This window comes from Anolis carolinensis, chromosome 4, assembly GCF_035594765.1.
Source record: "Anolis carolinensis isolate JA03-04 chromosome 4, rAnoCar3.1.pri, whole genome shotgun sequence".
Lineage (NCBI taxonomy): Eukaryota > Metazoa > Chordata > Lepidosauria > Squamata > Dactyloidae > Anolis > Anolis carolinensis.
In genome coordinates, this window is record NC_085844.1 from 201,755,182 (window position 1) to 201,782,683 (window position 27,502).

The following is a 27,502-nucleotide window of genomic DNA, read 5'->3' on the forward strand; positions in this document are numbered from 1 at the left end:
GAGGCAATAGGAAACTTCAAATGACTGTACAACTAATTCTACTTTATGTAGTTTTGAATGACTAGATGATCCAATATAAACTATAATCTTCATTATGTTACGCCTCATTTAAGCATTTGCTTCAATTATTTTAACAGTTTAATTTATAGTTTAATTTTGCAATATACAGTAGAGTCTCACTTATCCATCATAAACGGGCCAGCAGAATGTTGGATAAGTGAATATGTTGGATAATAAGGAGAGATTAAGAAAAAGCCTCTTAAACATCAAAATAGGTTATGATTTTACAAATTAAGCACCAAAACATCATGTTATACAACAAATTTGACAGAAAACGTAGTTCATTACACATTAATGCTATATAGTAATTACTGTATTTACGAATTTAGCACCAAAATATCATGATATATTGAAAACATTGACTACAAAAATGCGTTGGATAATCCAGAACGTTGGATAAGTGAGTGTTGGATAAGTGAGACTCTACTGTAATAATGTATTTTGTTCTAGCAACAATCTACCTCATGTTGAAATTCAGGAAAAAGAAACAAGAAACAACAATGTTAAAACATAATGATAGGCAACACAACACCACAATGCCAATTATGGTCTAGTTTGGGTAATATATATATTCTCTCTCTCTCTCAGTATGTGCCCTTTGAAAAATCTATTATTAGGATCCTCCCGTTTTATTTTATCTTTTGCGCACATAAGTTAATGAACCATTAAAAGTAGAAAATATTTCCTTATTACATTTATATAACATCAAAAAAAACCCCTTCTTACATACCCATTATGTTTCATGTTATTGTGATTATTTCCGGATAGAGAATTAGAAAGCGCCACGTGGCTAGATTTTCTTGGTATAGACTCATATAATACAGTTCAAAGCAGATAATGTGGATTATCTGCTTTGATAATCTGGATTATATGGCCATTTAGAAGGGACCTAAGAAAACCCTTTGAAATTCATGAGGTCACCATAAATTGACAGGCGAGTTGAGGGTACACACAGGCTCATTCTACACTGCCATATAATCCAATTCAAAGTAGATAATCTGGATCTTACATGGCACTGTCCATCCCTGCTGTTGTTTGCTGCCTTCTTTAGTTGCATGGCATCGACAACCAAAATGGAATCGTGATCATAAAGCGACTGCTCAATAGACTGAATTTGATTTCAAGCTTCAGATGAAGTTTTTAGATCTTTTTCCTGTATGGAAAAAGTCCCCAGACTGCATTCCAATAATGTGCTCTTATTTATATTACACTTCTCCTTTTACAGTTTTATTATTGCTGATTTTATTGTGGGAGAGTCTAGCCCACTCAGCTCAGGCTCATATCAATGGGCGGTCCTTGTTATGCACCTGCCAGGAAGTGCTTTAAAGATGGGAAGTGATGGATGAGAAGTGATAGAAACAAGAGGTGAACTCCATTACCTGCGAAAGTGGTGACGCCCCTTTTATGCAAGAGGTGTGTCTCACCCTGTCTTGTTAATCTAGTTTCATCAAGAGCCATCTCTCTGGCTGCCTTTGTGAAACCTCTGGGAGCTTGTCTTTTATCAGAATGGCACTTAAATCTTGTTGCTACTTTCTGCTGCTGTTTTTGTTGTCTGGCGCTCAAGGTGAGTAATAAAAATTCTTGGGAGCTTGTCAGTATTAATTTCTTAAAAGGGGGGGTGCTGGAGTGCTTTTTTATTGCTAGGTGCCTTATCCATACTTTCTCAGTTGGGGCTTAGATTATCTCTGCTCTTTCGCAAAGGGATGATATCAGAAGCTGGTGCTGGGGGATTCCTGTTTGACTCCTTGACTATTGGCCTGTGGAGTCCCTCGGAGACCATTCTTGTCCTTCATGCTATTTAATGTCTACATGAAACCACTGGGAGTTCAGATTTTGGAGTCAGGTGTCACCAGTATGGTGATGACACCCAGATCTATTTCTCCTTTCCAAGCTATTCTTGTGCTAAACAGGTGCCTGGCAACAGGATGAGGTAAAAAAAACTAGTAAAGGTTTTCCCCTGACATTAAGTCCAGTCATGTCTGACTCTGGGGGTTGGTGCTCATCTCCATTTCTAAGCCAAAGAGCCGGCATTGTCCGTAGACACCTCCAAGGTCATGTGGCTAGCATGACTGCGTGGAGCGCCATTACCTTCCTGCTGGAGCGGTACCTATTGATCTACTCACATTTGCATGCTTTCGAACTGCTAGGTTGGCAGAAGCTGGGGTTGACAGCCAGAGCTCACCCAGCTCCCTAGATTCAAACTGCTGACCTTTTGGTCAGCACGTTCAGCAGCTTAGCGGTTTAATCTGCTGCACCAGAGGCCTTTGAGGTCAAACAAATTGAAGCTTAATCTAGACAAGTTAGAGGTGCTCTAGTCAGTTGAAAGACAGATCTGAGGATAGAGATTCAGACTGTGTTAGATGGGTTTACACTCCCTTGAACATGCAGGTTCACAATCCGGGCTCCTGTATTTGGTTTGAGCCTAGAGGCTCAGGTTTCAGTAGTAACCAGGAGTGCTTTTCCACAGTTCCTGGAGATGTCAGCTCTGGCCATATTGGTACATGTCTTCGTGAAATCCCATTTGGATTACTGTAATACACTCTATGTGGGGCTGCCTTAAAAATGCTCAGAAACCTCTGTTGGTCCAAAGAATAGCACCCAAGTTAATACAGGGGCTAGCTATAGGGAACATAGTACTCTATTATTGTAACAGTTGCATTGGCTGCCTATTCATTTCCAGGCTGAATTCAAAGTGCAATGGACTGACATTGTAAAATATATGATAGAAGATGCCCAAGCAATGGTTGCCCTGGGCTAGAAAGAGCAAAGAAAATAGGAAATAAAAAATGGTTCGGATACTTAGCAGATTATATGCTTCAGGACTATATTTCTGAAAAGAGTATCAAATGCAAGATCGGTCATTCTAATGAGAACTGGGATTCAAAATGGAAAAATTTTAATAGCCAGGGTTAAAGAAAAAAGAAGACATAAGGAACTACAACAGACTATCTTCATGATCAATCAATTAAAATAATATTAGAAATCGAGATACAACTGTTCTCAGAGGGTGGAAGTGAGAGGGAAAGGGAGGGGATAAAACTGATTGATGTAAGTAGTAGTTATGTATGGAAATGGAAAAGTAAAGAGAATAGGATACACCAAAATAAATGAGAATGTAATGGAAAATCATCGGTTTATTTCTTCTGACTTTTCAGTGATGTGATTGTGAAATGTGATAGCCTACATACATACTCAATTTTTTTAAAAAAAATAATAATAATCAAAGTGCTGGTTTTAACCTGTAAAGCTCTACACGGCGTGCCCTTTATGAGCCCTTTAAGTTCCATGATCTCCTGGAGAGAGTCTTATCTCTGTTTCACAAGAACAAGAAAGAGGGACTTTTTGGGGCCCTTCCAGCAGGCCCTATATCCCAGGATCTGATCCCAGATTTTCTGTTTATCCCAGATTATCTGGCAGTGTGGACTCATATAATCCAGTTTAAAGCAGAAAACCTGCGATCAGATTCTGGGATATAGGGCCTGTCTTGAAGGGCCCTCAATGGCTACTCTGTGATCAGGGCCGGTTGGACATATGAGGCTGCTGAAGCGGCGGCCTCGGGCGCTGGCCGCTAGGGGCGCTGTCGAGGCATCGACAGCAGCCCATAGCGCCACAGCAGAGATTGCCCAATTCTCCCTTCGTTCCTGGACGCGGCCGCAGCTCGCCCTGGCGACCGGCATCTATCCGGCCCCCACAGCAGTGGCTTCCTCCTCCTTCCTCGAAGAAGGTGCATGCCGCTGCTGTCCTTTCCCTGCACAAGCCTTTGCAGCCCTTTCTGACCTCTCCCGGCAAAAGCATTTGCAGCCATTCCTGGCTCCTCCCTCTCCCTGCACAAGCCTTTCCTGCCTCCTTCCTCGCCCTGTGCCTGCCTGGAGTTGGAGTTTTGCTTGTGTTTACAAAGGTATTATAATTATTATTTAATTTGTGGTGGACAAAGGCAGAAGAGGGCTGGACTAAATGGCCCAAGGGGTCTTTTCCAGCCCTTGATATTATTTTTATTGTTATTATTACTAACATTGAGGCTGGGTGACCATCTGCCAGGGGTGCTTTGCTTGTGGTGGACAAAGGCAGAAGAGGGCTGGACTAAATGGCCCAAGGGGTCTTTTCCAGCCCTTGATATTATTTTTATTGTTATTATTACTAACATTGAGGTTGGGTGGCCATCTGCCAGGGGTGCTTTGCTTGTGGTGGACAAAGGCAGAAGAGGGCTGGACTAAATGGCCCAAGGGGTCTTTTCCAGCCCTTGATATTATTTTTATTGTTATTATTACTAACATTGAGGTTGGGTGGCCATCTGCCAGGGGTGCTTTGCTTGTGGTGGACAAAGGCAGAAGAGGGCTGGACTAAGTAGCCCAAGGGGTCTTTTCCAGCCCTTGATATTAGCAGCAGAGATCGCCCAATCCTCCCTTAGTTCCTGGACGTGGCCGCAGCTCGCCCTGGCGACCTGTGGCCACGTCCAGGAAGGGAGAATTGAGCAAGGAGGAGGCAAGTGGACAATATCAACAGAAAGGAGGAAACCATGAAAATGAACAAAATCTGGCAAATAGCATTTTAAAACTCTAAAATCAGGACAGTAAATAAAGAAACAAACTGTGAAAACGGGAATTCCAGACATGAAACAACCAGGTAACACCTCCCAACAAAGGATTCCCACAGGTAGGAATCAGCCAGACCTTGAAGCTGCAAGGCTTTTCACTGCTAATCAAGGTGATTAATTGCAACATTCACACTAGCCTCCAACAGACAAGAGTTCTTTCGCCCACCCTTGAACATTCCACAGATATGTAAACTCTACATGCCTAGTTTCCAACAGACCTCACAACCTCTGAGGATGCCTGCCATAGATGTAGGTGAAACGTTAGGAGAGCATGCTTCTGGAACATGGCCACGCAGCCCGAAAGACATACAACAACCCTAAAGGGTAAATGTTTTCCTCCTGACATTAAGTCCAGTCATGTCTGATTCTGGGGTTTGGTGCTCATCTCCATTTCTAAGCCAAAGAGCCAGCGTTGTCCGTAGACTCCTCCAAGGTCATGTGGAATGACTGCATGGAGCGGCGTTACCTTTCCGCTGGAGCAGTACCTATTGATGCACTCACATTTGCATGTTTTTGAACTTCTGGGTTGGCAGAAGCTGGGGCTAACAGTGAGGGCTCACTCTGGTCCCCCAATTCAAATCTGCTGCGACCTTTCAGACCAGAATTTCAGCAGCTCAGCGCTTTCACACGCTGTGCCATCAGGGGATATTATTTCCTAAAGGTGAATATACAATATTTCTGATTGTTTTTTTTTTGTCTGTTAGAGGCAAGTATGAATGCTGCAATTAGGAAAAATGATAAGGATGTAAAGGCCTTGCAGCTTTAAACCCTGGCTGTTTCCTCCCTGAGTGAATTTTTTGTTGGGAGGTGTTAGCTGGCCCTGATTGTTTCCTGTATGGAATTCCCCTGATTTCAGAGTGGTGTTCTATGCGATATGTTATGTGCTTCTGCCGTCTGTGGCCGTGAGAAAACAGAGCATTTACCAGACTTTGATGATGGGAATACTTTGTTGGGAGGTGTTAGCTGGCCCTCTCACGATATATTGAAAACATTGACTACAAAAATGCGTTGGATAATCCAGAACATTGGATAAGCGAGTGTTGGATAAGTGAGACTCCACTGTAATTACTACATAGCATTACTATGCATGGAACTACTTTTTCTGTCAAATTTGTTGTCCAACATGATGTTTTAGTGCTTAATTTGTAAAATCATAACCTATTTTGATGTTCAATAGGCTTTTTCTTAATCTCTCCTTATTATCCAACATATTTGCTTATCCAACGTTCTGCCGGCCTACTTATGTTGGATAAGTGAAACTCTACTGTACATGTTTAATGTTTAATCCCTTGTTTTGGGAGTAGTAGTTGGTGACTGAATGTTTTGTTAATTAATTAATTGAGTAGGGAGTTGTAGTTGCTGGGATTTATAGTTTTAATAATTATATATTATATATACTAGTTGTGCCCGACCACGCTTTGTTGTGGCGAAGTATGGTGGTATGGGAAATAAAGTATTGAGGAACTGGTGGTAGTTAAGGTAAAGGGTAAACATGTTGTCGAAGGCTTTCATGGCCGGGATCACAGGGTTGTTGTATGTCTTTCGGGCTGTGTGGCCATGTTCCAGAAGTATTCTCTCCTGACGTTTCGCCCACATCTATGGCAGGCATCCTCAGAGGTTGTGAGGTATGGATACCTCACAACCTCTGAGGATGCCTGCCATAGATGTGGGCGAAACGTCAGGAGAGAATACTTCTGGAACATGGCCACACAGCCTGAAAGACATACAACAACCCTAAAGGGTAAATGTTTTCCCCCTGACATTAAGTCCAGTCATGTCTGATTCTGGGGTTTGGTGCTCATCTCCATTTCTAAGCCAAAGAGCCAGCGTTGTCCGTAGACTCCTCCAAGGTCATATGGGATGACTGCATGGAGCAGCGTTACCTTCCCGCTGGAGCAGTACCTATTGATGCACTCACATTTGCATGTTTTTGAACTTCTGGGTTGGCAGAAGCTGGGGCTAACAGTGAGGGCTCACTCTGGTCCCCCAATTCAAATCTGCTGCGGCCTTTCAGTCCAGAATTTCAGCAGCTCAGCGCTTTCACATGCTGTGCCATCAGGGGATATTATTTCTTAAAGGTTGTGAATATACAATATTTCTGATTGTTTTTTTTTTGTCTGTTAGAGGCAAGTATGAATGCTGCAATTAGGAAAAATGATAAGGATGTAATGGCTTTGCAGATTTACAGCCAGGCTGTTTCCTCTCTGAGTGAATTTTTTGTTGGGAGGTGTTAGCTGGCCCTGATTGTTTCCTGTCTGGAATTCCCGTTTTCAGAGTGGTGTTCTTTGCGATATGGTATGTGCTTCTGCCGTCTGTGGCCGTGAGAAAAAACAGAGGATTTACCAGACTTTGATGATGGGAATACTTTGTTGGGAGGTGTTAGCTGGCCCTGATTGATTCATGACTGGATTTCCCCTGCTTTGCTACACCCATTACAATGGTCCACGCTGGCGTGGCACTTCTGAAGGACAAGAGTTCACTTCCTGAGAAAGGAAGTGTCTATTCTCCTGGGGCTCCGTTCTCCCAAACAAAACTGATCTGAAGCTAGTCCGAAGTCTGAAAAATCTTCTGAAGAGATATCATGACCAGGAAACCTTTGTGTAGTACTTGTAGACTAGAAATAACAAAAAAATTAAAATTGTTGCAAAGTTTATTAAAATATTTATTTATTAAAATGCAAGATTGGTGTTAATTCTATGTAATGTTACTATATGAACATAGTGTTGTTAATAAACTTCTGGTTGTAAGGTAAACTCTTTTATCCATTCTATTCACCTCTACCTTCTACCTTTTATTTCTCGGTGATTGGGTTTTTTTTGAGGGGGGGGGGCTCCAAAATCCTGTTTCGCTTACACTTGAAAATTTCCTTGGGCCGGCCCTGTCTGTGATGTACAGAGGAGCAATACGAACTGATTCTATAATTTATTTTGAATGCATAATTGAACTATTAGTGATAATCAGGATTATTAGGTGAAACAGGGAAAGGGCCTGTACCTTTAATATTTGTCCAGGTGAGTAAATTTAAGCAGCTGTTGGTGTCATACAAGCAACACCTTTTGATATTCCTTCTTTTGTGCAACCATAAAAGGTACCAGAACCCTGTCTGGCAACTGCAGAGTTAGCTCTGAATTCTTCAGATTCTATTTTGTTACTACAACTGCTGCCTTTTCTTTAATAAATACTGGGTTTCTATACTGCAGCCACGGTGGCGAAGTGTGTTAAAGCACTGAGCTGCTGAACTTGCAGACCGAAAAGTGCCAGGTTCAAATCCCTGGAGTGGAGTGAACGCCCACTGTTAGCTCCAGCTTCTGCCAACCTAGCAGTTCGGAAACATGCCAATGTGAGTAGATCAATAGGTACCGTTCCAGCGAGAAGGTAACGGCGCTCCATGCAGTCAAGCTGGCAACATGACCTTGGACGTGTCTACGGACAACGCCGGCTCTTCGGCTTAGAAATGGAGATGAGCCCCAACCCCCAGTCAGACATGACTGGACTTGACATCAGGGGAAACCTTTACCTTTACCTTATACTGAGAGTGGAAACACCACGTGATCATTATGGAAAAAAGTAAATAGTGCCAAAGTCCTCTGACAAAGGCATGGAATCTGGACTATGACTTCAATAGCTTAGGACTGTATGGGAAAGCTGCTATAAAACACCCTCTTATCTCTAATATAGTGTATAATTCCAATGAATTGTACACTGTTTTTGGAGCTAATCTTGCACCCAAAGCAGAGTGTAATTATGCCCAATAAAATGATAGCAAGTCTCCCAGAAAACAGGTTAAATTCAGCCAAGTGTGACTCTGTAATGGACCCTAATAGTTAGCGGGCAAAACATTGGGCAGCAAGGGATTGCTTTACATGACAAAGATTTTCATGTTATGTCTTGGTTTCTGAAGACTTCAACACTTTGGTAAAATCAGGCATGTGCTTAAGTGGGCAGTCTTAGTGTATGTCCACTCTGGAAATGGCTTTCATTTTGGTTACTCCTCTTCCAAATACCATTTTTATTCCAAAGCATAAAGTAGAACTAAGAGAAATACCAAGCACTCCAAGGGGTGTCAACTGCTATTTGGAAATATGTACATTTAATACTTCAGTTATTATCGGACTGAAGGCGAATTGAGAGAGGTGCATCACACAATGTGTACAGTATGTATTGGAGGTGGATGGGAATTCAGTATGCCCCAGTGGATAATATTTTGGCATTCTTCGGTTCTTCAGTATTGACCTAGTACAGTCTACTACATGATTAAAGGATATCTTCCTGCAGTCAATCTGGTTTCTGCTATACTTTGCAAAACAAGGGTCAGTCTTCTAAATGAATACCTTGTTATGGAAAACAGTGTCAAGGCTTTTGAATTTCCTCCTGCTTCAAAACCTCCTTTCTACTTTTACCTCCAGGTGATTGCCCTGCTCCAGACACCCCATCCCATGCTAAGCTGGATGCAGACGTAAAAGACAGCTACCCTGTTGGGACTACTCTGAGATACAGTTGCATGCTAGGTTATCAGTATATATACAAATCAATTCCTACTATTAACTGCCTTGAGAATTCAACATGGTCCCAAACCCCTGTATTTTGTGAACGTATCCTTTCCTATTTTTATTATGTCAACAATTGTTTATCTCAAGAAGTATTGATTAAAATATGGATAATAGTCGGATTCTTTTTACTGATTTGTTTTCAGCTAGTGTCCAGAAAGCTGTAGAAGTGTGGCACAAAATGTGACTATATAAACAATTGAATATGTGAAATGATGGTTTTAGAGTAAATTCTAATTACCTATTGATATGTTTCATGTAGATTGAAGCAGATATAGAGTCTTCAAAAATGAAGAAATCATACAACAAAAATACACACTTTTCTTGTAGAATATTCATAGAATCATAGAGTTGGAAAAGACCTCATGGGCCATCCAGTCAATCCCCTGCCAAGAAGCAGGAAAATCGCATTCAAAGCACTCCCAACAGATGGCCATCCAGCCTCTGCTTAAAAGCCTTCAAAGAAGGAGCCTCCACCACACTCCAGGGCAGAGTTCCACTGCCGAACAGCTCTCACAGTTAGGAAGTTCTTCCTAATGAACAGGTGGAATCTCCTTTCCCTTCGTCTAAGTCAGTGATTCGGCGGCAGCTAAAAAAGCCAACGGGATTCTGGCCTGCATAAATAGGGGTATAGTGTCTAGATCAGGGGTCTCCAAACTTTTTATGCAGAGGGCCAGTCCACAATCCTTCAAACTGTTGAGGGGCCAAATTATCATTTGAAAAAAAAAATACAAACAAATTCCGATGTACACTACACATGTCTTATTTGTAGTGCAAAAACAACGACAAGAACAAGAACAATGAAATAAGAATGAAAAAGCAATACAATATTTAAAAATAAAAACAATTTTAACCAACATACATTTATCAGGATTTCAATGGGAAGTGTGGGCCTGCTTATGGCCAATGAGATAGTCAAGTTAATTGGGATTGTTGTTGTTGTTGTTGTTGTTGTTGTGTGCCTTCAAGTCATTTCAGACTTTGCATCTACCAAGTTTGTAACTATTGAAAAGAGATATAAGATTAGTCTGCCATGACTTGTTTTTGAAAAATCCATGTTGACTTTTAGTGATCACCGCATTCTTTTCTAAGGTCGACATCCCACTAAAGCTTAAAGCAGGGGTCCCCAAACTTTTTAAACAGGGGGCCAGTTCACGATCCTTCGGACCATTGGAGGGCCAGACTATAGTTGGCCACCGAGCAATAAATAATAATAATAACAACAACAACAACAATAAATAAGAGGATTGGAAGAGACCCTTTGGGCCATTGAGTCCAACCCCCTTCTGCCTCTGTGCACCATAAGCACAAGCAAAGCCACCCAGCCTCAATGTTAATAATAATAATAGTAATAATAATAATAATAATAATAATAATAATAATAATAATAATAATGGTTGTAAGAGAAGAAGAGACCCCTTGGGTCATTTAGCCCAACCCCCTTCTGCCCTTGTGCCGTGGGGGCCGGATAAATGGCTTCGATGGGCTGCATCCGGGCCCTGGGCCTTAGTTTGGGGACCCCTGGCTTAAAGAGTAGGCAAAAGTAGGCTTCTGAAATCATGTGGCTGACTCCTGCAGAATTCTGGGGCTTGTAGTTTAGGGGATTTAAAAACTCAGCCAGAGACGTCCTAGGTCTCACTAAAACTGCAGGAGGCAAGCACAGGATTTCAGGTGGTAGGCATACTCTGCCTACTTTTTAAGCTCTAGTGTGATAATGCACTTATCATAGAATCATAGAATAATGAAGTTGGAAGAGACCACATGGGCCATCTAGTCCAACCCCCTGCCACATGAGAAAAGCACAAAGTACCTCTTTGTTCCCCTATGATTACAGGCTGCCTCCATAATTATTTGCTCCAGAATCTTTCCAGGTATTGATGTCAGGCTGACTGGATGGTGATTGCTTGAGTCCCCCCTTTTTCCCTTCTTGAAGATAGGGACAATGTTTGCCCTCCTCCAGTTTGCTCAGACTTCTCCTATTATCCAAGAATTCTCAAAGGTTATTCTCAGTGATTCTGAAATTATTTCTGCTTGTTACTCATGGATGTAGTTCATCTGGCCCTACAAACTTCAATTACTTGACTACTTCTTTACCTATTTTGGGTTGCATTTCCCTTGTCTCATTTTCCAGCCCTCTTTAACAGGATAGTTGGAAGGGAGCAGGTTGAGGAAGACAGTATCCTTTATTATACTCTCTTGTATTCAGCCTCCTTCTGTGATCCTGCCTAATCTTGTATTCCAGGAGATTGAAAACTTCGCAATAGTGGTTTATTAGTGAGAGATCATACCTTGGAAAACATTTTTAATTGCAACTCACAGAATCCTCAAATCAACATTGCAGTGAGGCATTCTGGGAGTAAGTTCCACACAAAAGTAAATTTTTCCAAGCTCTGGTGGGCACACAATACCACTATAAAAGCTTATTCTAACTTATTTCTTGCCCTTTACAGTGGAGGATGATAAAGATGGTAGGGAGCATTCATTGTTTACAAATATCAGGGTATATCTTGACAGTTTTGAACACCACAAAGTTCCACTTGCATAATGAGCTGCTGAACTTGCAGACTGAAAAGTCCCAGGTTTAAACCCCGGGAGTGGCGTGAGCGGCCGCTGTTAGATCCAGCTTCTGCAACCTAGCAGTTTGAAAACATGCCAATGTGAGTAGATCAATAGGTACCCCTCTGGCAGGAAGGTAACAGCGCTCCATGCAGTCATGCCGGTCACATGACCTTGGAGGTGTCTACGAACAACGCCGGCTCTTCGGCTTAGAAATGGAGATGAGCACCAACCCCCAGAGTCACACATAACTGGACTTAACGTCAGGCGGAAACCTTAATCTTTATCTTGGTATCTTGGTATTCAACTGAGAAATGTTGAAGGGAATATTGTTGCTTGGCTGGTTATCAGCTCACAGAATTACTAAATTCAGCCCCCCCCCCCCCCCAATATGTTTCAGTTCTTCCCACTTACCTTGATTAAATCTCACTGAGTGATCAGTATGGAAAAAAACCAATAGTGCCAAAGTCCTCTGACAAAGACCTGGAATCTGAATTATGACTTCAACACCTTAGGACTGTACAGGAAAGCTGCTATAAAACACCCACTTATCTCTAATATAGGGTATAATTTCACTGAATTGTACACTGTTTTTGGAGCTAATCTTGCTCCCAAAGCAGAGTGTAATTATGCCCAATAAAATGATAGCAAGTCTCCCAGAAAACAGGTTAAATTCAGCCAAGTGTGAATCAGTAATGGACCCTAATAGTTAGCAGTCAAAACACTGGGCAGCAAGGGATTGCTTTACGTGGCAAAGAATTTCATGTTGCATCTTGGTTTCTGAAGACTCTGACACTTTGGTAAAAGCAGGCATGTGCTTACGTGGGCAGTCTTGGTGTTTGTCCACTTTGTACATGGCTTTCATTTTGTTTAATCTTCTTCAAATCACTATTTTTATTCCAAAGTATAAAGTAGAACCAGAGAAATACCAAGCACAAGATCAAAAGATACCTCTCTGCAGTCAATCTGATTCCCACTATACTTGGCCAAGCAACTCCAAGGATCAGTCCTCTGAATGAATACCTTGTTAAGGAAAACAGCATCAAGGTCTCTGAATTTCCTCCTGCTTCAAAACCTCCTTTCTACCTTTACCTCCAGGTGATTGCCCTGCTCCAGAGACCCCGCCCCATGCGGTGCTGAATGGAGACTTAAAAGACAGCTACCCTGTTGGGACTACTCTGAGATACAGCTGCATACCAGGTTATCAGTTCATATACGGATCAATTCCTACTATTAAATGCCTTGAGAATTCAACATGGTCCCAAACTCCTGTATTTTGTGAACGTGAGTATCTTTTCCCAGTTTTATTATGTCAACAAATATTGCTCTCAAGAAGTTTTGATTAAAATATGCACAACTATCAGAATCTTTTCACTGATTTGTTTTCAGTCTATGTATCAGTCCAGAAAGCTGTAGAAATTTGGCACAGCATGTGACTTTGTATAAACAACTGAATTTGAACTGATGGTTTTAGTATAGATTCCAATTATCCATAAGTATGTTTAATATCCATAAGTATGTTTAAAGGGAAACCTTTACCTTTTATGTTTAATGTAGACTGAAGCAGATATTGAATATTAAAAAAATCAAGAAATAATACAACAAAATTTACACATTTTTGTTGTAGCATATTGTAGGGAGCTTAAAATGTGAACACCATAGCTCCCAATAGCAAAGTACTATTGATCTTGAAAAAGGTTTTCTAAACATTTTTTAAAACTCTGAGACACACAATTAAATTTCTATATCCATTTTATCAGATAAAAGAATAAGGTTTATCATGAGATTTCAGTTTTGAGTTAAGCTTTACAGACAGCTCATAATGTATTGTCATTGCACAAAGAAAAAATCCCTTATGACTTTTGATGAAACTATATAGTTAAAGCTTATATGACGTCCCTGAAACAAAATAAGCAATAATAATTGAGAATAGGAGGCACTTCAAGCCTTCTGTAATCAGTATTGGTTTGTGAAAGATGAGCAGTTTCAATTTTTGAACTTTAATTTTCATATCGATGTCCTGCAGACACCTGAATATTTCAAATATAATGTATATGAGTCATTTGTAAGTAGATTTTCCAGGATGAACACAGGACAGGGCTCCTGCATTCCAGCAGTTGGAGCTACACAAAATCTCCCTTGCCTCTCCAAATTCACCTTTCTGTTCCTCCATTCCTGCCCCAACACAGCCATTTGCTGGTTGATGGAGATTGCAGGAAACAAATGAAGAAACAACCAGCTACATTCCTATAGCTGGAGACATAGCAGCAGCACTGTCCTCCAGTGGTGTGTGTCAGCTATAGGAACATAGCTATTATAGGAATACATTGTTCTTCATTGTGAAATATTCTACTATTGTTCCCTCCAACTCTAGATCTACCACAGTCTTGTAGGAGTGAAACAAAGATTAGGGATAAAGCTTCAGTGGTGAAATCTTTTTCCCATAAGGTCTCTTACATGAATGAATTGCCCCTCTGAAGGACAGTTTTCTCTCATGTCCTGTTGTCTCGCCCACATTTTTAATTATGAGTCATTTGTTAGTCAGATGGTTGTAACTTGAGGGCATATCCACTATGTTGCAAGAATCATGATACTATTTGGTAATGTTAGTTCTAATTTCACTTTTAGCAAAACGATGTACAGCTCCAGATTTCCCGAATGGCAAAATAGAAGGTTCGGACAAACTCGAACTTGGTGAAGAAATAACCTTTGTTTGTAATTATGGGTAAGATCACTTGCTGAAACAACTTCATTTTGCATAAAATTCCTGAAACGGGGTTGACATTTTTTTAAAAAAAGAAACCGTTAGAGCTTGGTATTTTGTCATAAAGGTTAAAACCCTTTCTAAGGCAACTTGCAAATAAATTTAGAATACAGTAGAGTCTCACTTATCCGACCTCTGTTTAACTGACACTCTGTATTATCTGACGCCATCTTGTGGCGGATTGGAAACATTGCACCCTTTGCCTTCATTCAATGCATGGCAAGAGTCCTGTGCAAAATAAATAAAAAAAACTGGGAGGAGGTGGAAAGCACATCTCCAGAGGGAAGGGAGGTGAATTGCTCCATTGGGGGCCATTTGTATGCAAGGGAGGGAGAAGGAAAAAAAGGAAACGCAATGGGTCTCCTCTCTCTGCTCTTGGTGCATGCAGAGCCTCGGAGATGTCTCTCCAGCTCAGCCTAGTTCCCAAATCAGTGTGAGAAAAGAGCTCATGATTCGAAGGAAGGAATGGAGGGGAGAAAAGCCAAGGCCACGGGCTGGGCTTCCTGCACACACACACACTTTGCTCCAGATCCTCTCTCCCACTCCCTTCTCCCTTCCTTTTTCACCCCCACACACTCCCTCTTCCTCCTCCTCCTCCCGCTTTTACCTCTGACAGCCTTACAGCAACTTGCACTTCTGGCCTTTTTTTCTTAAGAGGCTATCCAGTCCAGCCCCATTTTGCTAGGCTGGAATACACAAGCCAAGCCGTCCCAACACAGACCACCAGCTCCAGGTGAGATTCTGCAGACAGTTGACCAATATCAATGTTTAGCAAACTTTGGTTTTCCAATGTTGCCATTCCTCTATGCTCAATGTGGGATTCTACAGTATATCAGTAGAATCTACAGTATATCAGTGTGTTCCCAACTCTGATCTTCCAGGTGTTTTCAATTTCAAAAATGATGTATTGGTGCTTAATTTGTAAAACCATAATGTAATTTAATGTTCAATAGGTTTTTCCTTAATCCAACATTTTCCTTATTATCCAACATTTTCACTTATCCAACGTTCTGCTGGCCCGTTTATGTTGGATAAGTGAGACTCTACTGTATATTATTACAATTGTGATCAGGGAACATGAAAATATAATTCATCAGAATTCTTTTAAAGGCGTGTGGTTTTAGAGGCATGTAGTCTTTGGGTAAAATGTTCATATTGGGATTTTGAGGACTGTGCTTTCCATAATTGTTGTGTGAGACTGTCTTGAGACAAATACATATGCAGACATATTGAAACTTTGGTCTGCTAATTAAAATTCCCAGGGTTTTAAAATATGTGTGTGTGTGTGTGTGTGTGTGTATTCTCATCTCTTGCAATTTCTATAGGAATAGAGAGTGCAGATCTCTCCCCTCTCTTCTCTTGTGTGACATTGTGGCCATGGCAGTTGGACTACCCTGTTTCCCCGAAAATAAGACAGGGTCTTATATTAATTTTTTCTCCCAAAGATGCACTAGGGCTTATTTTCAGGGGATGTCTTATTTTTCCATGAAGGAGAGCTCACATTTATTGTTGAACAACAAAATGAACATTTATTATATACTGTAAAGTAGTTGTCATCACAAACCAGTATAACCAGACAAACTGTCAATCCTATCAAGAATTTCTTGTTACTACCATTATTTACATGTACAACAATCTATGGTACCTCTTGCAGTTTAGGTTTCACAAGGTTTCCACACTGATTTCTCTCTATTCTAGTTTCAATGTAGTCATGAATAATATAATATACTATAATAATAATAATAATAATATGATAATATAATAGAATAATAATATAATGATATATAATATATTAATGGGATAATATAATAATAGGATATAATAATAACAGAATATGATGATAATAATATGGTATTAATAGGATAATATAATAATGGGATATAATAACAGAATAGCACAATAATATAATAATAATAGGATAATAGAATAGAATAGAATAATAGAATAGAATAGAATTATATAAAATATATTAATAGGATAATATGAAATGGAATATAATAATAATAACAGAATATGCTAATAATATGATAATATGATAATATAATAGAATAATAATAGAATAATAGTATAGAATATAATGATATAAAATATATTAAAAGGATAATATAATAATGAGATATAATAATAATAATAACAGAATATGAGGCTAATAATATGGTAATAATAATAGTATAAAATAATAAGTTTCATGGCATAGGATAGGAATAAGAATGGGAGGAGAATCCCAATGCATCCTGTGCCTTTAAGAAGCAGAAGGAACAAGACCAGTGGAAAGGGTGTTCAAGCCCTCTTCCTTCCCTCCCACCCTGCCATGCCTTGGCACCAGGAGCCAATCAGAAGCCTCTGGGACAAAAGGAGCATGGCCAGGATGGAGCCTTGTCTCCGAAGGAAGAAACGGCAGCGCAGCGGCAGCAACGGAAGGTTCTTTGAGCTGAGGGACAGGTGGGAGGCAAGGCAAGGCCAGCCAGGGAGGGAGGCACAGAAAGCAAGCACTCTCTCTCCCTCCCTCCCTCCCTCCCTCCCTCCAGTGCATATGAATGCAGCTTCTGCCCTGCAGCCATGCTTCCCAATGGAACTCTGCTGCAGCCTGGAAGGTCCCATTTTTAGTTGCTAGGTCTTACTTTCAGGGGAGGCCTTATAATTGGCAATCCCCCCAAACCCCTACTAGGTCTTATTTTTTGGGGAGGTCTTATTTTAGGGGAAACACGGTAGCTGAACAGCCTTAACAGAGGCTGAGATTTCACTGTACTTCTGTCCACTTTTGCCATCCAAAAAGACAAAGGTCTCCCTCCCCTTTTTGCCCATCTAGGCGACAGTCTTGTCCATTGTTACCCACTGAGATGCTGCTGCCTATATATTTTGCCAAAGGAAAAGCCACCTTCAGGATAAAGGCAAAGATTCTCCTGTTCCCTATCCAAACCCCATGGATCCACATAAGAACATGCCTTCACTCTTGCTTTTATTTTGATATTCCTAAAGTTGGTGGAAAATGCACTTTGAAATCCAGCTCTCTGCAATGTGATAGTTTGCAATCTATTTTCCAAATCCATTAATGAGAATTGTGTTGCTGTGGGGGCTTTGTTAGGGTTAGCATGTGCTTTTTTTTTTTTAATTGCCAAGCCAGTAACTAAATTTGAGTTAATGGATAGCTTGTCTGAACCAAGGCTGCCATTCTGTTGCTATGTAGACCGTTTCCTGGGATTCTCTTCTACATCTTTGAGGCACCATGCAAAAAATACTTAAAAATACACCTGTGCTTCTAAGACACGCCCCATTTTTAGATGTTTAGAGGAAAATGAGTCTTAGAATTGAAGCAATACAGTATATCTTTTCCACATATTTTTCATCAGCTTCATATATATTTCATCATGTCAGAAGAGACCACAGTGGGAAGGGATTCCAATATAAGCATTATTGGGAAGTTTCAATACCATCCAATATATGGTAATCTATTCTGCTGTCAAACAGTTGTTACTCTAGGATGTTCTTTTAATGTTTAGCTTGAATCTCCTTGCTCAAAATTCGAGTCTGCTGCTGAAGGGGAAACAGTTTGCTCAACCTGACACAATATGGTCCTCCAAATATTAAAATGTGATACCATATGTTCACCATCTTTTCTATTAGCTAAACATGCCAAGTTCCCTGTGGGTCCTTTTACAGAGGGCTTGCTTTCCAGATCCCTCACCATCTTGCTGAGCCTCACCTGGAAATGTTTTATCTTGTGATATGATGGTCTCCATTTTGTTTAATGTTTTTGAACTATTTTATATGTATGTATGGGAATTATAACACAGTAGTGTGCAATGGATATGATCTCAGTACATGAAATCATGCACTACAAGCTATCTTGTGTTTGCACAATCTTTCTATTCACTAATATCCAGGATTTTTCTTTTCTTAGGTACAAGATATTGGAGTCGTACAACACTTCTCGTTGTGTTTTGGTGCCAGACAACAAGGTTCAATGGGATAAATCCCCTCCATCTTGTGAGAGTAAGATCTGTTCTTTTGAATTTGCTAGCTCCTGTCTTAATATACTTTAGCAAATTTGTACTGCAAATATTTTAATCTGCCCATACTTAGGATAGTTGGAAAAGGACTTCCATATCTTCTTGCATATCTGTCCTTATCTCTTACCATTCACAATGGGCAATGCTTTTGACACGAAATAAATAAACCATTCACAACCATGTACAAAATCCAACATGCCTTCTAGAAATTGTAGTCCAATATATTGGCCATAATTGTTGTGGCCAACACCCTTATTCTCCTTACAATTTTTGCTGGATGAGGGAAATTGATTGCTCAAGTGAGGCCAGCCTTGTTTTCAAAAGGACACATGATGGGAACTAACAGCATAATATGGAATGAGGAGAAATGCATTTTTCTTTGTTCAGTCACCCTACAATTTTCAAAAATAGGGACATTCCTTTAAACATTTTTGGGAGGGGGGAGAGAAGCATGAATTTGTCCTTGAAATCCATCAGCCAAGTTCTGCCTTAAAATTCAATAACAATCTCATATTAAATACAATTTCATGTAAAAGTTGATTTTATTTCATTGCAAACAAAATAAAACACCCATAATGTAATATGGTTATGTTATTTGATGGGGTCATTGTTATGTGCCCTCAAGGTGACTCCTACCTATGGTGACTAGCAGGCCCACATAAATGGCTACCTTGCTCCCATATCACTGTCCATCATATCCCTTCACTTCCTAACTCTGCCACAATTCCTTAATAGCGAGAGCAACACTCCACCCCCATGGATCCAGATGAAACAAAGCCTGAAATTATATAAAGCATCCTAATGTTGAAATGAACATTATGAAATATCACTTTAGATTTCCTTATTGTATGATCATGTACTGAGAGTGTTGGGGAGAAATAGTCAGAATAGTGGACTTGGATCCATTCCTTTACCAGATCAATCAAAGTCCTTACTGATTCAGGAAAACAAGTCTAACAAGTCTATAATGGCCTTGTCCTTCAAGCATCTGAGAAAATAGACAAAGGGAAGCCCATGCACGTCCTTCTTTATTTTAGTCAGTCTCAAAGGTGTTACAAGATCCCTTTGTATACCGTACTGATATTTCAAACTAACACAGATTTGTCTTTGAAGGTTACATTGGGTTACAATTGTGTTCATTTCTTGTAAATTGCCTAGCCATGACACATTTCCTAGCTTTCTCTGGTGATAGGAGCAGCTCTCTTCCTCAGCATGCTGTGGACAACAGTTCAAGCAACTATGATGTCTGTTATAATCTAATAGAAGATATTTAACATTAGATGGCCAGCAAGGGTTTATTCCCCCTACAAACCATGAAGAATCAGAATCTGAAATAGAGCAAGGGTGGGGGGAGAGAAATCTTCAGAAACGCTGCTTACTTACTAAAATGGAATTACCAGTAGAGTTGGAATGCTTTCTGCTGAGTTCCTTTTGCTGTTCATCTCTAGCCTAACGAAATCACTTTCCTTTCCTCTTTGGAGTCCACTCTATCTTTCTCTTTTATTGTCTCCTACCAAAAGTTTGAGAATCTGCAATACCTCTGGATCCAAGACAGTGGAAATAATCTGTTCTGATTGGCAGGGTCTCAAAGAAGTTTCTAGTCACATTGGTTCAATTTCTTTTAGCAACACAATTTAATGACAGAAATCATCCTGCTCAGTACTCAGGGGGAAAAATACTATTTTGGACTACAAATTCTCAATTCAACAAGGGAACACAACTTCAGAGTTTCAATAAAAATGTAATAATTTTTAATGTTCCTACTGGAATTAAATGATTTGACCTTACTGCCATTAGAAAGTATCCATAGTATACATTGCACTTTACACAATGTTTCAGTGACCGTAATTTTAGTCCTAGTGTATTTAACTGTGAATTTTGATTCTCTTCTCCAGTAATCGAGTGTGAGCGTCCTCCCAACATTGCCAATGGAACACATAATGGAGATGAATCCCACGATCGCTATACTGTTAGTACAGTGATAAAATACACTTGTAATAAGGACTTTTCTCTCATTGGAAGTCAAAGCATTACTTGTATAGTGGCAGAAGATGGTGTAAATGGAAAATGGGATACATCTCCACCTGAGTGTAAAGGTAATGGATACTCTTGTTCCATTAAACAAGTATTTTATGTAAACAAATCCTGTCTGAAGAAGTAAACAGTCACCGTCCACATTCACTTTGGTTAGGGGTGCAGGACTCCAATGAAAGTGGGAAAAACTATGAATGAAAAAGCTGCTTTTTTACTGGAAATAACACTACTATAGGAATCTGTTGGTTCTTCTGTGCAACTGTGTGGTCAGTATCCATCATAAAAGTAAAGGTAGGTAAAGGTTTCCCCTGACGTTAAGTCCAGTCATGACTGACTCTGGGGGTTGGTGCTCATCTCCATCCATCATAAGTTGACCATAAAGTTGCACTGGAGGACTGAGAGATTTGTACTGACACCATGCAAATCAAATATGTGAATAATAAAATCCACAAACCTTAAACCCAAAAATGTTGAGGGCTGACTGTATTTATGGATGCCTCCATCTCCAATGTTAGTGACAAAATTCAGATTCAATTGCTTCATTTCTTCCCATTTCCTTTGGACCTGATTCTTGCTCGCCTTAGCAATATTGATGCTTGAAGAGGAGGGGATAATAAATATGATGGAGATGTTTACCTCCCTGAAGTATCAGGATTGCTTTTAGTGGTTCTCACATAATGATGTCTTAGATTCTGATGGGGAAGAAACGCTTTCTCATTCACTGTTGCTCTTCTCTTCCCAGTGGTCCAGTGTAGCAGACCAGAAATTGAAAATGGAAAGCTGACTACTCCATTTCAGCCTTCATATGACTACGAACATACCCTACAGTTCACATGTAACTTTGGATACACTCTGGTGGGAAATGATCTTGTAACATGTGGGGCTGACAGCACATGGAAACCTGAACTTCCCACATGCGTCAAGGGTAGGCGTTTGTTTGTTTTTTATTTTATTTTTTATAAAGAAAACATAATACATCTAAAGTGGTGGAACAATAGAATGATAGGAAAGTGAGTGAGGAGATTGGGGGGTGAAGGAGTTCTGAAGATAGGTGAGGAAAGGAAAAAAAAGAAAAAGTAAAAAAAAATTGGTTGGCTTCCCATCTTGACCTCGGAGTTTTCTCTTTCATTGATTACATATTTGTATTTTTCCTTAGTCTCTTTTCATTTAAACCATTTTATATTATAGATAAGTCTATCGTGAAATCCATTATTCTTTTTATTAAGAACTAGCTGTACCCGGCCACGCGTTGCTGTGGCTTTTTTTTTAGTGGTGTTGGTCAATCTACATTGGGTTTTATTTTTGTTGTGACCGTCAACAAAAATTATACAGTATTATTTATTCATTTATTACATTAAAGACATATGATAGGATATTACGCTATAACATATAATAGTATACGACTATTTCACAATATTAGTAGTAATATATATATATATATATATATATATATATATATATATATATATATATAAAATTATATTGTTCTGTTATTAGTATTATATTGTAGTGTATTATAATATTATTAGCAGTATTATATGTATATACAATGTATTGTATTATTATATATATTAATATATTGCAAATTGGCCCCAGAGTACGGAATGGCCTTGTAGTTTCAAAGCTTGGGTGGTTCCGTGTGTTAGAGGGGGGGAATGCTTTGTTGGGAGGTGCTAGGTGGTCCTGATTGTTTCCTGGATGGAATTCCAGTGTTTTCAGAGTGTTGTTGTTTATTTACTGTGCTGAGATGAGAGAGTGATGAGTACGGAATGGCCTTGTAGGTTCAAAGCGTGGGTGGTTTCCTGTGTGAAGGGGGAAATCCTTTGGTGGGAGGTGCTAGATGGCCCTGATTGTTTCCTGGATGGAATAGCTGTGTTTTTAGAGTGTTGATCTTTATTTACTGTCCTGAGATGATATTGTTGTGTATTATTGTACCACAGTAATTATTTCATATTACAGTAGAATCTCACTTATCCAACATTCATTTATGCAATGTTCTGGATTATGCAATGGAGTCTGCCTTTTAATAGTCAATGTTTTTGGAGTGAGTGTTTTTAATGTATTGTGATATTTTGGTGGTAAATTTGTAAATACAGTAATTACTACATAGCATTACTGCGCATGGAACTACTTTTTGTGTCAAATTTGTTGTATAACATGATGTTTTGGTGTTTAATTTGTATAATGATTACCTAATTCGATGTGTAATTGGTTTTCCTGAATTCCTTCTTATTATCCAACATATTTACTTATGCAACGTTCTGCCGGCTTGTTTATGTTGAATAAGTGAGATTCTAGTGTATATTTATAATGTGATATTATTTGTTTAGAAGTGGATTATATGAGGCGCCTTCTGTTATAACAATAATAATTATTATAGTCTTGAATGATTATCATTGTGATAAAAATAATAACTAACTACTTATTATTAGTTGTTATTATATTGTTGAATGATTCTCAATGTTATAATAATAATTATTAATTTGTGAATGATTATTACTATAATAATAATAATAATAATAATTTTCTATTATTACGATTTGTTAATACATTGTTGAATGATTATCAGTATTATAATAATAATAAATTAGTATTATTATTGGTGATTATTACATTCTTAACTGATGATCAGTTATTATTATATTAATAATTATTACAGGGAAGGGAAAGGTGAGGGCGATAGGGTTTGAGAGGGAAAAAAGGGGGGCTTCTGAGGCATTGGAGGGGTTGTAATTTGTGGGTGAGAACAATAACAACAACAGAAAAGGGGGAAGCTCAGCCTGGGCCAACTTGGGCCTTCCCTTGACTTGTTTTGGGCGCCAACTTCCACCCTTCCTGGCCTGAGGCTCTTTCCTTTTCCCCATCAGCCTTTTAACCGGGTGAGGGGGAAAAGGAAGGGTCCTGAGGCTGGGAAGGGCGGGGGTTGGCGCCCCAAACAACTCGAGGGGAGGTCCAGGCCTGCTCAAGGGCCGTGCCCTCCTCTTCCCCCCTCACCTTGAAGAGCTTGAAGACCTCCGAGAAGAACCGAGAAGGGAGGAGGAGAGAGGGTGAGACGGGGGCTCCGCGGGGCCTTCCTCGCACTGAGGGGAGGGGAGAGGGGCGGGAGGAGGGGGCCTGAACGGCAACCGGGGCCCTCCATGGGCCCTGAGGGGGGAGGAGATTGAGGGGGAGAGGGCAGAGAGCGACGTGAGGCCCGCACCTCCCAGCGCGGCCTCCTGCATCCCGCGCCCAGCAAGGAATTGGCCTTCCTGCCTTCCTTCCTTCAGCTCTGAGGCGAGGTGTGTGTGTGTGCGTGGGAAGGGATGGGGGTGCGCTCAGGCGCACATCGCCTGTTGCGGTTTTTGGCCGTTTGTGGCACTGTGATTGTGTTTGTCATATAAATGTGTTGTATCTTACTGGAGCCGTGGATGATGGGTTATGTTGTCAAATTTGGAGGTTGGGGGGCCTGTAGATTTGTTGTTTTGTGTGTCGCCGTGATGCCATCACTCTTTTATATATATAGATTTTGTCCAGTCTGTTTTATTTTTGCTCTCTCTTATTTTTTGTGTTAGCTTATCCATTTGTATCATGTCCAAAATTCTGATTTACCATTCCTCGGGAGTAGGAAGCTTTTTCCTTTTTCAGAGTTTTGCTATTGTTAGTCTGGCCACTGTGATTATGTAGAAAAATATTATGTCTTCATTTTTTAAAAATTTTGAATTCGTAAAGCTTAGTAAATACATTTCAGGTTCTAATTTAAATTTGATTCCTATAATTTCCTGTGTTATTTGATGTGTTGTCTTCCAAAATTCTTTTAATTTCTCACAGGTCCACCATTGATGAAAGAATGTCCCAATTTTTCCCCACATTTCCAACACATAATAGATTTCTTTTTATTAAATTTTGATTATTTTTCTGGTGTGAAATACCATCTATATTGCATCTTGTACCAGTTTTCTTTAATATCTGTTGCAGCTGTGTATTTTAATTTCTCTTTCCAATTTTTTCCCATTGTTCCAAATTCAAACTATGACCTATGTCTTTTGCCCATTTTATCATACATTCTTTTATGTATTCTTCTTCTGTTGCCCATTTTAGTAGTTGTTGGTACAGTATTTTTATTAACTTTTGATCTTTTTTCATTGTGATTTCCCATGTTCCCTGTTCTTGGTAGAATCCCTTTTTTGCATCTTCTTTAAAACTTATTTGTAATTGGTAATATTGAAACCATGAAATTTGTTTGTTTATTTGTGTGATTTCTGTGTTTTTATTTTATAAACATTATCAGTCTTTTTAAATATGTGTTGGTATGTTAACCAATTCTCTCTACTAAATTCTCTATTGTGCTTGTCTTCTATGGGGGATATCCAAAGGGGGGTTTTACTATAAAATCTATCTTTGTATTTTTCCCATACTTTAATTAGGGAGGCTCTTATAAAGTGATTACCAAAAAAAATTCTGTTTTTCTTTTGTCATACCAGATGTAATTGTGCCATCCAGATCTAAGGTCATGGCCTTCTAAATTTAATAATCTGCTGTTTTTCATAGTTGTCCAATCTATTAACCAAATTAAGCTACATAGTAGCATTTTAAGCCTGGTAGACTCATTCCTCCTCATGTTGTGTCATCTCTTAATAAATTTGAGTTGATTCTGGCTTTTTTATTTTTACATAAAAATTTATTTATATCTTTGGTCTATATTTTGAATACATGGTTAGGTCTAATGATTGGTAGGGCTTGAAATAAGTATAGTAATTTTGGTAATAACATCATTTTTATTATGGTGATTCTACCCATTAAGGAAATGTTTAGGAATTTCCATCTTTCTAAGTCTGTTTGTATTTTTTTCCATGTTGTTTCGTAGTTATTTTTTAATAATTTTGAATTTTTTGCCGTGAATTGTATTCCTAAATATTTGATAATTTTAACTATTGTAAGTCCTGATATCTTTTGTAATTTATCATTTTTCTTTTTGTCCATGGTTTTAGGTATTATCTTAGTTTTTCCTTTATTTAGTTTAAAACCAGCCAAAATTCCAAATTTTTCAATTTTTTCAATCCAGCAATTTAGGTTTTTAAGTGGATTTTCAATTATACAGACCACGTCGTCTGCATACGCTCTAAGTTTATAACAATTGTTTTTTATTTTTAATCTCTCCAAAGTTTTATCCTCTTTTATTTCTTTTATTAGGGTTTCCATTATAATTATAAATAGTAGAGGAGACAGGGGGCAGCCTTGTCTTGTGCCTCTTTTTATATTAATTGTAGATTTGCTTTCTTTACCATTTAATATAATTGTTGCCTCTTGATTGGAATAAATTGCTTTTATTGCATTTTGAAAGTTTTGTCCTATGTCCAATTCTTGAAGTAATATGAATAGATATTCCCAATTTATTTTATCAAACACTTTTTTAGCATTTATAAATAATAGGGCCAGTTCTTTCTCATTATGTGCTTCATAATATTCTATAGTATTTATTAAAATTCTGAAGTTATCTTTGTCTTTTTGGTAAAACACTGGCCTGATCTTCAGAAATCCAATCTTTTTAAAAAAATTAGTCACTTTCCTCTTGATATATATTTCTGTCTTTTTTGATGTTCATAATAAGTTTCTTTGTTTTTTCCTTTATTTTGTTTACTAACCATCTCCCTATCTTATTAGAGTTTTGAAAATGATAATGTTTAATTTTTAATTTTTTAGTCAGTTCCTCCATCTGTAGTAGTTGTAGCTGTTTTCTTAGTATTTCTAAATTTCTATTTATTTATTTTTGTTATAGGGATTCTTTTTAGATTGCTCTTCTTTGTGTGTTATTTTCTCAGTTATTTCTTTTATTTCTTTTTGCTTCCTTTTGTTTTTAATTATGGCTTATTGGATTAGATATTCCCTCATTACGGTTTTGCATGCCTCCCATTGTGTTGTTTTCGAAGTTTCTGCCCCGTTATTAATTTCTAAATATTCTTTTAATAGTTTTTTATTTAACTGTATGTCTTCTTCTTGTGATATTAAATTTTCATTTAGTCTCCATCTATATTGAGGTTTTGTTGTTTTTGTTTTTATCTGTAGGGCAGAGTGGTCCAAAAATAGTCGTGGCATTATTTGTACTGTTTTTAGTTTGGTCATTAATGAATTGGTAGCCCATGCCATGTCTATTCTGGACAACGTTTTATGTCTGCTGGAATAAAAAGTATAGTCCTTTTGTTCTCTGTTTTGTTCTCTCCACGTATCTTTAAGATTTAAGTTTTCCATTAGGGTTATACATTTTTTTTGGTAGTTGGCTGGTTTTGGTTTTGGTTTTCCTCCCTTCCTTATTAGTTTTGTCTTTTGATAAATCAAGTACCTCATTGAAATCCCCTAAAATTATTAAATCATCATAATCATATTTTTCAATTTGTTTCTTTAGTTCTTTTATAAATTTAGTTTTGGCTCTGTTTGGGCTGTAAATTTTGCAGATTAGAATTGTTTGATTGTTTATTGTAATGGTTACCCCCAAAAATCTCCCGTTATTGTCTTTAAAGATAAATTTAGATGGTATCCCTTCTTTAAAATATGTTACTACGACACATTTTTTCTCATCTCCCAAAGCATGATATTATTTCCCTAATTTCTTTTGTATTAAATATTTTGCATGCTTGTTAATTATGTGGGATTCTTGTAGAGCAATTAAATCAAATTTTCTTTGGTTTAGATAGTTGAAAATTCTATTTCTTTTATTTGGGGAGTTGAACCCATTTATATTATGGGAGTATATCTTTAAGTCCATGTCCATGTCTAGTCCGTGTTCTCAGTCATCTCCCATTGGATCACCTCCTGTGGATTTATCAGTTGGTAGTTCTTGGGAGAGAATTTTCTAAATCTCTTTGGGTCCCTTTTATCTTCTTCTTTTTCTTCTAGTTTGCCATCTAGGCTGATGTCCTCTTGTTCTGTATCCTCCTCTTCATCTCGTTCTTCTTTTTTGTGT

At 38.7% G+C, this 27,502-nt stretch overlaps 1 protein-coding gene across 8 annotated transcripts in view; it reads left to right on the forward strand.

Annotated features, from left to right (window-relative positions):
* The first annotated feature begins 1,518 nt into the window (after nucleotides 1–1,518).
* The window catches only part of LOC103279618 (complement receptor type 2), a 60,110-nt gene continuing 34,126 nt past the window's right edge, over nucleotides 1,519–27,502 (forward strand). For all 8 annotated transcript variants that reach the window (XM_062978612.1, XM_062978614.1, XM_062978617.1 and 5 more), the window contains exons 1-6: nucleotides 1,519–1,624; nucleotides 12,856–13,041; nucleotides 14,386–14,482; nucleotides 18,423–18,514; nucleotides 20,427–20,627; nucleotides 21,308–21,490. In XM_062978612.1, coding sequence (XP_062834682.1) covers nucleotides 1,567–1,624; nucleotides 12,856–13,041; nucleotides 14,386–14,482; nucleotides 18,423–18,514; nucleotides 20,427–20,627; nucleotides 21,308–21,490 — 817 coding nt within the window. In that variant the 5' untranslated portion in view covers nucleotides 1,519–1,566. The remainder of the gene's footprint in view (nucleotides 1,625–12,855; nucleotides 13,042–14,385; nucleotides 14,483–18,422; nucleotides 18,515–20,426; nucleotides 20,628–21,307; nucleotides 21,491–27,502) is intronic.